At 32.3% G+C, this 16,684-nt stretch overlaps 1 protein-coding gene across 1 annotated transcript; it reads right to left on the minus strand.

The window, feature by feature from the left end:
* Window positions 1-251: 251 nt before the first annotated feature.
* On the minus strand, window positions 252-4,346 carry LOC149560643 (putative disease resistance protein At4g33300). The gene is made up of 5 exons (XM_089823634.1): window positions 4,115-4,346; window positions 2,226-2,587; window positions 1,747-2,093; window positions 1,454-1,665; window positions 252-1,211 (listed from the first exon to the last, which is right to left on the minus strand). Exons 1-5 carry the CDS (start codon window positions 4,344-4,346, stop codon window positions 391-393), a joined length of 1,974 nt encoding a protein of 657 aa, XP_089679760.1. The 3' UTR covers window positions 252-390.
* Between the last annotated feature and the right edge of the window lie 12,338 nt (window positions 4,347-16,684).

Here is a 16,684-nt window from a genome sequence, read left to right on the forward strand (position 1 = left end):
TAGACAAACACAAGAAACCGATTTATAATATCTTCTAAATATAAAATGTTGAAAATTTTGCACATAAAATCTAATATAGAAAATTGATTAAAACTGGTTTACTATTGAATTAATTTAATAATAATTTTACAAAGAGTGAGTCCAGTCTAAACCATTAAATCACAAGAAAACAATTAATTTAATCTTATCATATAAATGTGCGAACCATAAAGAGTCACAAATTTTCAGTCTATAAAGATAGTAATCCGCAGTTTCTGAACTAATTGTATGAATGCTTTTTATTTCATCAACAATTTTTTTGCACATAATATGAAGCATAAAATGTGATCCAATAGTTTCTCGTACTATTATCCAGAGATGTCAAGATTGTTTCACTATAAGAAAACAAGTTTAATCATCAAGCCAGTCCAAACTAAAGCGCGCTTCCACAACTTCAACAGTAAGCTCGGATAAAGAAATGTTCTTCGCCCTCATCCACTGCTTTCCAATCTTCTCATCACATAAAACAAGCTTCAGAGAACTCAATTCACAAACGGTTGTGGGTAACCTTCTCAAACGAGAACATTCTCTCATATCAAACTCCCTTAATTTCTTGAGTTGCCCTATTTCCTTTGGAAGTTGTTTCAAACGCTCACATACTGAAATGTCCAGATATTCCAAGTGTTCAAGCTCTCCAATTGATACTGGAAGCTCCTTCAGGCCTGGTAATGACGACAACCTTAACATTCTTAGACTTTTCATATTTCCAAGATCACATGGTAAGTTCTGAAGTAGATGGCAGTTGGTAATAGACCATGACAGAGAAGAGGGCATATTGCAGATTTCAATGGGCAACTTTTCCAAATCACTGCTGTGGTCCAGGTTAAAATGTTGTAGCTTGGTTGTGTCAAGTGTGGATATATTTCCAAATCCTTCACATAAGCTCAATGATATCTTCTCTAAGCTTTGTAGTTCTCCAATGCTCTGTTTCTCAACAAGGGGTGAAATCAACCTCTCCAACCGTATGCTCTTGAGTTCAGGGAGTGAAGATAAGATATCTAGACCTTTCACTGTTGCCCTCTTTGTACAGCAATTGAATACCATCAGAACTTTCAGCTTTTTCATGGATTTCAAAAATGGGGGAAGAATGTATTCTCTTGAAGTGAAGAGTAACATCAGAGCCTCTGCCTCAGGGAAATCAATATCAGGCCAGTGATTCTCCTCCATAGGTTCTGCATGTATAAATCACAAAGAAATCATTTTTAGAACAATTTGCATTAATTATGACAACTACTATTAGTAATACTGGTCATTGAAGGTGAAAATGGGGCTTGTATTTCTCATGCAATAAAAAAGAGTGCTTAATGTCACACCGTGTATTTTACAATTCAGCATAAAAGATGAATACTGCAAATCATGGTTTGGTATTTCAGAGAAATAGCTAAAATGCATGTGGAAGTTTTGAATAACTCACCTGTGAAAACAGAGAGAATTTGAGTGTGCAATGTACTATCATTAATAAACTCCCCTTCACTTAGTAAACCAGACTCCATCCTTGTTATGACCAACCTTTTGCTGTGAACTGCATCGTCTTTGTGTGCCAAATATGATACAAAATCTCGCATTACATTATGTTGGGAAATGTACAACTCCGAGGCATTTTCATATGAGTTTGTTGTACTTCCCCTGTTCAGTACAAATATTTCAGCTTAATGTTGAAAAACATAATACGAATAGACAACAATATATACAAGGAAAGCCAATTACCTAGATTTGCTTGTAAATTTCAGTAGGTTTTTGTTTGAAAGTTCTGATAAGATGGCAAAAGCATCATCCTTCTGGAGCTTTCGAACATAGAACCAGATATCTAAAAGTCCATCAACACATATTTTCCTGTTCTTTGGAAATATCGCCAAGTCTAGTAAACACTCCTTGGTTACATCAGCTAAGGAGTCAATACTGGTTTGCAGTGATCTAAAAAACCCCTTTTTGTGATAATCTGATGTGTATTCTCCTTTAGACAGCTTCTCCTTCCAGGCCTCTTGGGGTTCCCCATGCAATAAACTTCCAATCACCTTTAGAGCAACTGGCAGACCATTACATATTGCTTGCACCTGCAATTCATAAAATGTAAAGCAAAATTTTAATCAAGGATAACAAATCTAAATAATAGCTAATTAATTGGTTCTATATGAAACTCACAAAGCAACAAGTTTTTTTGAAAAAATAAAAATAAAAATCCATACCTCCTGCATAATATTTGCATCTGTATCAGTTGAAACTGATGTCTGTCCAGTAGCCCAGAAGCCGAAAAGTGAGAAAGCATCCTTTGGGCCCAACAATGGTAGTTGATAGAGTTGTGTAGAGGCGTTTGTGGGTATGGTGGATTTGTCTCTGGTAGTTATTACAGTCTTGCATCCTGAACCTTCAAATACTAAATTTTCCACATCTTTTTTACGCCAAATATCATCCAAAATAATTAGAGCTGCCTTGGATTGATCCAAAATCAATTGCTGTAGCTCTGTGTGCGCATTTTCCACATCCTTGAACTCTGATCTTTCCCTTCCCGCTATCTTCTCCCAAATAGTCTCTAATATCTCTTTTAAGTCTGGAGATTGTGAGACTCTGACGAAAATCACATTGTTGTGAAAATAAATGAAAACAAGTGTGTTTTAGATTGAATATCGTAACATACAGTAAAAAATCCTTTTAACCTAGCCGTGTACTAGAGAGCCTCTTTATCTAATACAAATTCAGAATACGACGTATCGAAGAAAAATTGTTGTGCAATATATATGGCGTAACAGAGTCCAAAAGTCTGTGTTTTTAATAGGGATTTCTATATGATGATATTTTAAATAAAAAGGATTATTAATAAAATTTGAATAATGATTTTATGTTCATAATTGTAACAGTAAAAAATAATTAATTCTGAAATGAATTCTAAGTTTGTTGGTGAAGTTGAATAGTTTTGCATGATCTTATTATTTGAACACTTAGATAATTAATACTATATAAAAATAATAAATAACTATCTTATATTAAATAGCAAAAAAAATACCATCAACTTAAATTATTTTATGTTTAAAAGATTTTATATTAAACAAAAACTTTGAGAATGATGTCTTTGAAACAAAATACAATATGTCAATTATATTGATTTTATTGAAAGAATATAGATTATGAAACTAAGGTTGTACTTGTGTATATCATTAAGGAATTAATGTAATATTTGTGTGATGAAAAGGAGACAATTCTTTTTTCTTAATTATAACAATTACATGTAACTAATCTAGTTTTTGAAATTAGACAGATTATTATAATTTACAATTTATTTTGAGAGCTAGAGAGGAAAATAAAATGTATTCATTAATGTTTTAGATGTATTTACCAATACATTTTTTATATGAAAAAATAAGTATACAATTTGTAAATATTTCTTTACGAGTAAAAATGTCTCTTAAATATTTTCCTTACACATTCAGATTTTATTACATGCTTTATACTCATGGTTTTAACTTCTCTCCTATTATTTTGAATTATCTATTGATTTATCTTGATTTTTATAATCACTGCATTTATTTATAAATAAATGTTTGAATCAATTTGTTTACAAGAGGAAAGGTTATGATTTTTTTTTATAGTTGTGTGTTGTAAGTCTATTTTTTGAGATTAATCTTCAAGAAGAGGTGTTCATTCCATCATTTTGATGCTAAAGCATCTGAAGATGCCTCCAAAATTGAAGTTTGTGAGATAGTTTTAGTTGTTATATAGTGAGTCTATCCAGCCATTAGAATCTAAAATAGATTTTGGCCTATGCCTATTGTTGTGGATGTAAAGATGTAGATTTATAATTATATATTTAAGGAGACAAATTTTTTAAAGGAGATCAAAAGTTTGGAGTTCAAGTTGTAATATCTGCGCTCCATATTTTTTTGCTCAATTTTCTCCCCTGTTTGCTTCACGCATGTTAAACTAGATACCGTGTTATATGCATGCAGAATAAAATGAACCTTTTTTTCCCGATTTCATAACAGTGGATATAAACATAAGGAACCCAGAGATATATAACGGAATGACTTTTATAATAGAGACTCTGAAACATTGAGAAAATTATGAAAAAGAGGGGACATACCTTTAACTTGGAGATCATTGCAGAGAGCCAAGGCAAGAGTAGTCTTGCCACCACCTCCCATACAATGAACGCCAACAACCGACACCTGGCTGTGGAACAAATGCCCCTTCAAATCCTCAATACGACTCTTCAACCCCACATTAAACTGCGTCCCTTCAGAAATTACATCATCATCAAGAGAATGGTTGAAATCATCTGCAAGATCACAACTGTCAAGACCATCTGAACCCATATTTCGCAAATGGTAAATGATTTCTTGTCTTTCCAAAGCTATTTAATTATATAAGAAATTAAAGCGGTGACTCGAAAACGTGGCGGTTTTGATAACACACGCAGAAATGGTCTGTAGTCAATGTTGTCAGGTTACTTGGCGGACAAGTCGCCGGCCAAAGACGGTTTGCTGAGCTTTTTATTATTTTAAAAAACTTAGTATAAAATTTATTTTTAATTAAACAATGTTTTGATGATTATGTGGCGTTGGCTTTCTCCAAGGTAAAGGTATGCTCCCTCTCCATTCTTGTTCATAATTTTCTCAATGTTTCAAGTCTTTATTATAGAAGTGATTGGGCTTTCTCTTCTCATGTAAAGGATTTATGAATGTATATAAGAAGAGATGAGAACAACATACATAAACTCTGTGTCTTTTTGTGTTTTTTAAAAACAATTACTACTTTAGAGATGCGGATTGTAATCTTTACGAGTTTAGTTCAATTTTCATGTTTATGATTTGTTCTTTTCTACTTTTATTAGGAAAATTTAATAAAAAATCTTTGTAGAAAATACCTTGAGTACAAAATAAGGGATCAAGGGAGGAATATATATATAGAGAATGGGATAAAAGGAAAGATGTTGCAGGAGTACAAGAAAGAATAATTGTTTCTTGTAATGATTATATATATAGTATTATATATATATATATATTATGATTAGTTTAAATTTTTTTTTTGGAATACTTTATATTCAAATATGTTTCTTGTAATGTCTATATTTTATATGTTATTTATTTATACACATTCAAAAAGATTGTACATTTCAAAATATATATTCAAATATGTTTCTTGTAATGTCTATTTTATATTTTATTTATTTATACATATTTAAAAAGAATGTATATCTCAAAATTTACAAGCTATGTATATTAATTATTTTATTTTATTTTCCTGAAGGATTCAAATAAGGTTGATTAAATATGTTTCTTGCGATGCAATTTTTTTTGTCTATCTTATCTATTTTCTTACACATATTTAAACTAATGACATATTTTAAAATCTTGAAGTGAGATATCTTATAATTAGATTGAAGTATTATTCCCTTCCAAATTTTGTATAGAATATCTTAAATACATTTGACACATTGTTTTGGCTTTCGTAAATATAGAGTATAAAATCAAGATGCCCATGATCCAAATCCACCAAATCATCTTACATTGAGCAAAGATATCAATGCTATGATATTGCATATTCATTTACATAAGCAATAAGATTATAAATTAAGCTTATATATATAGAACAAATTTGAAATAAGATCAAATAAATGAAATAAAATACATAGTAATTATATTGTAATGATTATGTTCTACATTTTTTGAGTTATGCATGAAAATTGGTTAAGTTTGTGATTGTAACCTCGATCATTACACCTACAACCTTGTCTTAAAACTATTACCTTAATTGTGCCAAGTGACCTTGAACCTTGAATCTTTAGGACTTGTGTAATTTTAACTAATACTTTCTTATATTTGTAACTATAAACGAAAAAGCATGTTGTGTTTTAAAAAAGATTGGTTGGAATTGCTAATATAAATGCATGGGACTGACTCTCCATTTTCTCTTTGATCAATTTAATGATTTTGTAAATAGTTAAAAGACACACCAAGAGCATATGCAACATACATGTAACTAGCTAATATTTGTATAGTAAAATGAATCTGAAAGTGTTTGAGATTTCAAATAGTGAGTGTTATAGTGTCTTAATGCAAGAACTAGGGTTTTGAAAAAAATATTAATGTAAGGTTTTAAGTGAGATTTAAGTGAATATACTAGAAAATTCATTATTATCAGTAATAGTTTGGTGAAGTTAAAATAAAAATTGTAGTGCTCAACAATGCACTAAATGACATGTCTTTGAATTCACACTTTCATATTTGAACTTGATCTTGCAAATTTAAAAAAAAAAAAAAAAAACAATACAAGTAGAAAAATAGATATCTAATTGTGAAGTTAAAATATAAAATATACATTATTGTCAAAAGATTTAATAATATATATCTAAATAAAAGAAAGACTAGAATATATTTGTGTAGGATCTTGCTACTTATAATAATATTATAATAAAAATGCTCATCATTAAAAACTTACATGTCATGGAATTGTATATTATCATTAGAAATATGAGTCCAAATACAAGGTGTGGTTACAATCATGTGTGAGGGGAAAATAAAAGTTTTATAAATATACTTTCTAAGGGGTTGATTAATTTATTTGGAATAGCAATGACTACCCATTTCTTAAAGGAGTTATTGGTAGATCTTGTAGTTTTATAAATATTTATTTTAAATATTTCAATGTACAAAAGGAGGTTGTTTTTTTGGGACCTACAAGGTATTTTAAAAAATATGCACTTGGTAGGGTTTTTTTGGTTTTTCCTAATCCATATATTATTTTCAATTGTGTTTAACCTTGTTTTTGGATTCAATTGCGTTGAAGTTTTTCTTCAATGTTTTGGACACATTCTATGATCCTTCATAGATAAGAGTGCTAAAGGAAAATAAATGAATTTGCAGCAGAGAGATCAACTAAAAAGAAAGGAGGTGGACAGTGAGATGTAGGTTGTATAAGTGTCAAGAAATCTACACCCTTCTCTCACTTTCCTATCTTTCTAGTTTGTCTTAAATAGTAAAAGTTTATTTCTTCTTGTTAATTATTCTTATTATGATGATGGGTCAGAGTAAAAAATAAATCATACAATAAAATCCATGCACAACTGAACATCATCAATACATTGTAAATTTTTAAATAGGGCCACCCTTAAAGATAACATACTAAGGAAGAAATTAAGAGATAAAAAAAAAGTGAACTTTGACTATTTAATACTTTTAATATAAGAATCAAATAAAGATATGATATTTAAACCATCCAAAAAAAAAATCTACTCTATTTATCTTATACTATGATTAAACTTTTGAATGAGAACATTCCATTTGTTCAAATCTTTAAAAGATATATATATAAAACACTACCACGAAAACACACCAGTCTAACCCCGTGCACGATACTTTGAGTATAAAAGACAAACCAGTTTCAGAAGTTTGCACATAATGGGTTTGCAGAAAAGGCTTCGAAACTTCCAAGCAAATTCGAGTGGTTACAAGCCAAGCTTCTACGCCTTTACCACCATTTTCTGCCTGCGCCGCCATGAGTCTGGAATATGATCAGATTCCGCAACTTTTGGACGCATTTTTTATGTAGGTTTAAACAGACCAGTTCATTAAATTGGAAAAAAATGATTTTAACGAGGCGCTTCGACAAATCTAAACTTACATTAAATAGAATATGGACATAGAAGACATTTAGGAGATTATGTAGTTGCAGATGTCTCAACTCACGGCATCTGTGCATAATATGTAAGCCTAAACCAAAAGAACTGTGAATGCACTCTCCTTCACTTAATTTGTTTCTTTACATTAATATAGAAAGGATAGGATGTGGTTGTATAGATCAGCTACATGATTATGAGATTAATATTGGAACTTAGATAAAATGTGGTTTTGATAGACCAGTTACATGATTATGAGAATATGTTTTGGGTCGAGGTAGTTGGATAGAATGTGGTTGTTTAGACCAGCTACATGATTATGGGATTATTATGTGTAGAAAGAATGACTAAAGTTTAAAGATATGAATTTGATGATAAAAAAAAGAATAGAGACTGGAATATATAATTATTCGATAGAGAAAAGTAAAGTCGTATTATCATGTCAAATGAATTGTTACATTTTAGTGTGAGATATAGAAATTATTAATGGCTTAGTCTTGTGATAAGATACAAAATGATTAGGGGTGTAAATGTTGTGTGTCTATACATGTGAGGGCATATACGGGGACACTTATGAAAGAGATCAGTGCAAAAAAGTAGGGTAGTTATCTTAAGATATAAAAGGTAGAATATCAATTTTATGATATGTGTAAATGAGGCTATCTTTGTATTTCACATATGTTCTAAACAAACTCATGAGGTGTGGCACATAAAGATATAATTTTGACCATATACCAAGGAAACAATTTCTTGATATAGGTTTTTTGGGCCTTTTGTTGTTACTTATTAGTTTTGGTTAGTTTGTTGGGTGGTCTCATTCCTTGTGAGCTTCGTTTCTTTTTACATTGGACTTTTTGTTATAAGCATCTGAACCTTCTCCCATTTTATCTAATTAGAATAATTTCTTTAGATATTATGGGTCACAAGATCAAATATGACTGGATAGTAGGTGCATTACTATGCAAAACTATTAAGAGGATAGATATGTAAAGACTATTAATGTTGACCATGTCGCTAACAATTTCTTGAGATATTGTGAGTCACAAGGACAAATGTGATTGACTAATATATGCATTTATATATAGAACCATGGAGATGATGGATATGAAAAGATTCATAATTTTGACTATAGCAAGTTGATAATTTCTTGAGATAATATGGGTAACAAAGATCAAATATGATTGAATAGTAGGTGTAAGTTTATATAGAGCTAAACACTAATAATTTTGACCATGTCAAGTTAACAATATTTTTGAGATGGTATGGATGACTCAACCAAATATACTTTTGATTTTACACATTTCTTAAATGTGACATTGATCTTCCAAAGTTTGGGAACCTTTAGCCTTATAGATTTTATACTTCATATCCAAATTGTTTGAAAAGATTAGAATTTATAAGTGAATAAGATTGATATAGAATTTTTTTTTTGAATGAATATCCCATATACACATATATCTAATTCTTAAATAGTATTTTTAACTTAAGAAAATACCGTAGTGTCTATGTAGAAGTTCTCAGGTTTAAGAGAGATAGAAGATTAAAACGTTAATGTAAGAGACAATTAAAAAGAAACATATAATTCTATATCCAAATAATAATAAAAATTTAAATTAATTTTTAATTGAGTTCGTAGAGCTGTAAACATTCGCACCAGGGATCTTATGCCATTCCACACGATAAGATTCTTGACGTGTATGCTAAAGATTCACCATAAGAAGCTTAGATTGTGCGTGCGCTATTCTTTCTGGTTTTCTTTGTAAAGGTGCACAACATTCGCCAACAAGACATTAGAGCGCTATACATACTTGGAATTTAACATTGCCACCCAAACAAGTCGTTCATTTTCCCAACATCTCGGACCGGATTTCTTCCGTGAGCTTGCATGCTTTCAATATAGTTTTGCGTGTATGCTCACTAGCCCACACAAAATTATTAAAAATTCACTTTTTGAAAACTTTGAAAGCTCTTTAAAGATTGGAATTCCTTTAAACCATTCTTCTTGTTTCACCAGACGTAAGGTATTAGTTGCGAATTCTTTCACCTGTGTTTGTTAAACTTGCTCAACAATAAATTTGCATATGTATCGCCATGTCCGTGTCAACCATAGGCGTCGAATGTTCATGTTTCACTCCAACAAGCCATGCCACTACATTGACATCTTTATCTCAACCAGAATATAACATCTTTATCTCAGCCATAATATATCATTTCAGGTTCATGTTTCATCTCAACAAGTCACGTCACAACAATAATATTTTCATTTCTTGATAGCCTTCGTCATTTGTAAAATGCTGCAATTTTAGAGTTCAACCCTTTAATGGTCGTATTGTTTATTGTATGATGTCGAAATGGAGTGCAAACTTTTTAGCTTGGCTTCTTTAGTGGTAGTATTGGTTATTGCCGGAAGTCGAAGTAAAATGTAATTTTTTTAAGTTTGGCTTATTTCTCTAACACAGACGTCATGGTGCTCTCAGCTTCTCACCCACTCACTATTCCTATCCAATTCTTGTTTTGTAAGTTTTCCATAGTACAATTATCTAAACTGGCTGATATTTTGAGAAACATTTAGAGCGGGCTTTATAATTATGCATTTTTTTAGATAAAAGGGTCATAGATATGTACTTTTATTTTATTAAATAGAAGTAAAAATTACAAGAAAAGGAATGCTGTCAAGTATAGTCAATACAACATAAGATGCAATGTCATAATGAGATTGTCATTTAGATCATCAAAAAGACAAAAAAGACTGGAGATGGCGCTGATCAGTGAGATTTAACAATTCAGCCACATTAGACCCTTCAACCACTATAGACCCTTGCTCCAAATTAGTGTCCAGATTGGTAAGGTGATCAACGATTTGATTTTCTTCTCTATAGTAGTGGGAGACCTTATATGCTTGAAATCTTGGCAGGAGCCTCTAGACTTCTCCAATGACATACTATAGATCCGAAGACAATAAGGAATAAGAGGAAAGAGCAAATGTAACAAGTTGAGAATTGCCTTCAATATGAAGCTTCCTAAAACCCATATCCAGAGACATTTTAATACCCTCCAAAAGAGCTTATGCCTCAGCAATGTTATTAGAAGCATCAAGGATTCTAGACTAAGAAGCCCTTAGTATATTACTAGAATGGTTCTTAATAACATAGCCCACTCTCGATCTACCTTTGTATTTCCCTTGGAGGCCTTGTCAAAGTTGAGCTTAACAAAAGAACTAGAGGGTGGTTGCCACTTGATTTTGCTTCTAATATCCTTCTTGGATCTTTTATCCCCCAAAACTCCTTGGAATGGTATATAAATTTGTTTCTAGTTATTGAGGACATAAGAATCAAATGAAGTAAACATAGAAGATAAGCTTTTCATCCTCATGAAATAAGAATTGGCACACTTAGATATCGAGTGTTCCATCAATTCACACACCTTATCCACCTCTAAAAAATCTTTCCTGAAAATCCTCTTGTTCTATTCCCACCATATCCCGCAAATGACTAGTGTAAGACCAACCCTCCAAATTGCTGCAAAAAAAGGAGCTATTATGTAATAAGGGCCAACCAATCAACCATTGAGGGAGTGTCCTATGAACTAGACTAATCCAACCAATTCTATCCATAACTTTACTCCAACATTCATCGAAAAAATCACAAGTGAGAAGGAGGTGATCTGCATCTTTTCTAACTTTCCAACATAAGATACACATAAAATTGTCTTAAATACCCAGTCTCTAAAGTCTATCCCTAGTGAGAATATGCTTATGAAGTGCAAGCCAAAGAAAAGCACTAGCCTTGGGGAGGAAATCACGAATATTGGTACCCCATAACCTCTCCAAAAACACTTGAGCAATAGGAAATTTTCCAAGTGAATTAAGAGGGCAATAATTGTTCCAAAAATCTAACCAAAAAAAGGCTTTGTCACGAGAGTTAATTACCCAACAGAGGTTGGGAAGTAAGATCTCCCTACTCTTTACCAAGAAATTCTACATTGTGGATCCTACTGGAGGATTTTTCATCGTGAATATTCTCTCTAGATTATCCAAATCCAAATGTTTAGTTCTGATGATCTGATCCCAAAGGGTACTTAGTTTCTCATAGAATTTCCAAGTCAACTTAGCTCCCAAACTTAGATTCCTATAAAGAAAGTTATAAATCCCCACCCCACTAGAAGATGTAGGAATGCACATCTTTTCCCAAGAAGTTAGCGGAATCTTCTTTTTATCATCTAAGTTGCCTTTCCAAAAAAAGTCTCAAAGATATTTCTTAATTGATTCTAGAACCCTCTTAGGAGAAAGAAGGACTAACATAACATAATTTAGAATAGTGAAGATGAAAATCTTGAACAAAAAAATCCTCCTAGCCAAGGATAGCCATCTTTCCTTCCAAGAAGAAATCTAATCTCTAATATTTTAGATTATAGAGCTCTAATATGAAACTTTACCTTTACCTTGATAGAAAGGAATGCCCAAGTATTTACATGGGGTTTCAACCACCTTTCAAAACCCAAACAATTTTGAATATCCCCCATCACCATTCTCTTAATGTTAAAAAAGAAAATTTTGGATACATTTAGTTTTTGGCTTGAAGTAGAACAATAATTATTGATGGTCTCTTTGATAACCTTGGCCTCCCGAAGATTGCCTTTACCAAATAATAACTAATCATCAAGAAAGAGATTATGAGTCATAGCTAAGGACCTACATATGGAAATGCCTTCCCATTGGCCCAAAGACTTTTTTTGTTGAATAATCCTTCCTAGCCCCTCAATAAAAATGATAAAAAAGAATGGTGAGAGGGAATCACCCTGCCTAACTCCTTGTGATAAAGAGAAAAAACCATAAGGCGAGCCATTAACCAATACCAAGAATTTTGCTCCCGATATACATTTCATTACCCACTTAACCCATTTCCTATGGAAACCCATTTTTTCCAAGACTTTCCTTAAAAACCTTAGTTAACTCTATCAAAAGCTTTCATCATGTCCAATTTTAATACCATTGAGGGTAATCTCTCTACTTGGATCGAATGAAGTACTTCGTGGGCAATCAATTCCCCTTTCATTGTTTCTCTTCTAGGAACAAAACCACCTTGTTGTTCTAAGATGATGAAAGGAATGATCTTTTCCAACCTCAAAGAAATTACTTTAAAGTAATTATATTATAAATCATGTTGCATAAGGAAATGGATCTGAAATCAGAAAAGGTTTTTCATTGAGCACACTTTGGAATAAGAGTGATGAAGGTTGTGTTGAATTGCTTTAACATCCCTTCATGAATCCTATCCTCTTCCAAAGCTAGAAAGATATCCCTCCCAATGAAATCCTAACACTTCTAGAAAAATAAAGGAGACAATCCATTTGGACCAGGTGCCTTGTCTGCACCCATGCTGAAAACTACCTTCCTAAATTCATCCAAAGAAAAGGGTTGCATTAATTTGGCATTATGCACATTTGAAACTAGGGTAGGAATGCAGTCCAATATTTCAGGACTGGCATGGGAAGTTACAACAGAATTTAGTAAATTCCCAAAGAAATGGACAACCTCCTTTTGAATGTCACCTTCTTGCATAAGAAGCCTACTTGAATCTTGAAAATGGAATTGCAGTGACACCTATTGATCTCAGATTGGTTTTGACAAGTGAGTGTCAACACACTTTAGTTATTTACTTAGTTCATAGCAAACAAGTAGTACATGTCTAGCAAAAAATGTAAATATTAGAGCACACTAAATCCATAATAAGTGTCGAGCCACTCATATGCTGAGTCACTTAAGTGTCGAGTGGGCAATGTATTTTGAGTGACATAGGAGCCAAGTAAAAAGTGCATGCTGAGTAATAAAAATGCGAACTCACAACATAGAGATCAATGTATGCTGAGCATTAGAGACTTCAAATGTCGAGTGACATAGTTTTGACATAACTATTTGTTAAGGCAGAAATAACCATGTAAACTATTTTTGAGCTGACTTAAAGATCAATTGTGATATTTTGGAGATAAAGATGAATCTTAAGTTGGATTCCCAATGCAATTACATGCATCCAATCATAAAAAGGGAAGGACTAAGTAGAAAAAAATGGATGAATCACAACCGTTGATTCATACCTAACCCTAACTCACCAAAGTCTTCTTAAGGACAACAAACAGTAAAATCTCTAGCATGTGTAAGGTGTATGAAGGAGTGAAGAGAGTAGTTTGCATGTGAAAACAAAGCATTCATGTTGGCTAAGGAGTTATGAAATGATATTCCTTTGTAGAATCAGTTAGATTAGAACAGAGGAAAGAGAAGAGCATATAGAAAAGGGACATCTGATCAAGAAGGATCGAGAAGACAATAGTTTATAGGTGATTTGTCATCAAGAAACCAAGTGCTAATTGCAAGATAATTGCTGAATCATACTAGTAGGTGAATTAGTCAAATCTCTTAATAGCATAGTCCCAACAGGCTATACTTACTTAATTGAGAGTTGAAGTCCTTTAACTAAACACACTTCTAATAGGGTGTTAAAATCCTTTAAAATCCTTTAACATGGTAAGACCTAATAGTCTTTGTAAGCCTTTAACATGACAGATCACGTTTCATGGTCAAAACATTGTAACCTTCATTGGATACACTTTATTACTGTAGTAGCACTGACTTGAAGATTTGTGGGTGTCATCCCCACCTCAATTTTAACTTCTAATTGGAGGGTTTTTGGGTAATCATATCTAGTGTCATGCATGTGTGAATGTTTAATTGCTTTCATGTTCTAGATGTACATGCTTTACATGTTATTTTAGTTTACTTAGTAAATGTATGAGATGGATGTGTGGTAAAAATTTTATGGGTCCAAGTTTAAACTATTGATTCACCCCCCAGAAGTTTACCTTTCTAATTGTAATTTCAACAATTGGTATCAGAGCCTAGTTCTTTGAAAGAGAAGCTTTGCAGCTTTGAGGAAAGATTTTGAAATGGAAGTCTACAAGTTGGGAAAGATTATTGAGAATAAGGGAATTGAAATACAACTCATTCTACATCAACTGGATGAAGCAAGAGAAGAACTAAAGAAATCTTTGAAGAGAAGGAAAGAAATTTCTATTGCGGAGAACGACACACAATACAAAGAGATAGACACTACTAAGCTATTTGCTAATGGAGACTCCAATGTTTTATGTAGCAATTGCAGATCTAATAGAAAAGAACAAAGCCTAAGCTGAGGAAATCAGAAATCTCAAGTTAGAGAAAGAATCACAAGCCATACTGATATGTGAGGTGACTAAACAGAAAAGAAAGATATGGAAGACAAAGCCATGATTGAAGATGAGAAAAGAGTTTTGACAAACAGATTGGAAAAAAGTCATCAGAGCTAACCAAGATTTCCAACATGCAATTGGATGCTCTAACTCAAATGATGAATGCCAACTATGAATTGAATGTCAAAGACATTGAGATAAGAAAATTGGAACTACAGAATGAGCAATTGAAGAGTGACCTAAATAGGAAAAATAAATTTGCTAAAACTTTCAACAAATCAAATGAAGCCTTCAAATACTTTGAGTAATTATTGAGATCTCCTAGATCCAATAATGATACATCTGGACTAGGATACACAAGCACTGAAGAAGGAGAGTCATCCAAAAGAGCTGAAGAAAGGAGCAATAAAGGTAAGAACTCTGAACCTACTTGTCATAATTGTGGTAAGAAAGGACATATTGCTAATGTGTGCAGGATCAAGACTGTAAACCAGAATTTCAAGCAGAAGAGCATGGTTCACTATCACAAGTGCAACAAACAAGGTCATTAGGCACATGAATGTAGATCCAGGATCATGCACACACAAAGATTTGAAGGATATTGCTACAACTATCAAAAGTATGGACATAGAGCTTTTGAGTACAAATCCAAACCCATGTGGTCATCAAACATGCAAGCAAATGTAAGGAACAATGGCAACTTTTATAACTAGGATTATAATACAAGATATAGTTGTCATTATTGTCAAGAATATGGACATGTTCCTAAGAATTGTATTAGGAAAGACTTTAGAGGTGACTAAAAAAGATGTTTGAGTCAAACTACATGTTCTAGTTGTTTGAAGACTGGTCACATCAGTCGATATTGTCAAATAAGGTCAAAGACACCAAGTTGTGAATTTGATAAGCAAATGAAAGGAAAATGTTGAAAATGTCACAGATGAGATGAAAAAGACATGGAAGAAAAAGGATGGTTGCAACACATCAAATGGAGAATAGATCACTTCACCTAATGGGTCAGGTGATCACACCTCATCAAAGTAAGCAATCAAGAGGTATATGGGACTAATATTTAAAGGTTATATTATACATCAGTTCCAAAGGAATTTAGTATTAAAAAATTCATATAAGTATGAAAAAGATGCAAGATGTTATTTGGAATCCAAGAAAAATCTTTAAGTGTTTCATGTTATTGTCGAGCATGAAATATTTCCTATGTGTGCCAAGTAAAATGCTAGAGGATGCCAAGCTATCAAACTAGCTAGTTGATGCCGAGCTCACAATGGTTGTCAAATGATTGAGATACTAATGGATGCTGAGTAAGCTTGAAATTAGTTTATGTTGAGCTCATTGATGTATAAGCGCTCAAAATTAATTGTAGAGTTTCTTGAAGGGTATTTGATCAATTTTCAACTCATTTCACATCATTTCAAGATCAAGAAAAAGCAAGGAGAGTAGAAGGTGATTAGAAATCTCATTGAAAGTAGTTGTAGAAGATCTTAGCAGCAATGCTACATCATTTCATTAGATATTACAAGGTATTTATCAAGAGTTGAGCTATGTAGTTTAAATTTTCACAAACCCTAGTTTCATGAAATGGCATCTAGTTCAAAGAATGTAGAGGGTAAGGATGTTTTGAATGTTCATATGGTTAGTAATGATGTTAAAAAATCCATATTCAAAGCTATTCCTAATATTTATTAAAAGCAAGATCCCTTTGGTGCGTTATCAATGATATCACCGAATGTTTTAATGGTGCAAGATGTTAGGAAATGCTATAACTATAAAATTGGTAGCATTGGTGATATGGAGATT

This window comes from Cupressus sempervirens, chromosome 4 (assembly GCF_028749045.1).
Source record: "Cupressus sempervirens isolate cs-2001-9-10 chromosome 4, ASM2874904v1, whole genome shotgun sequence".
NCBI lineage: Eukaryota > Viridiplantae > Streptophyta > Pinopsida > Cupressales > Cupressaceae > Cupressus > Cupressus sempervirens.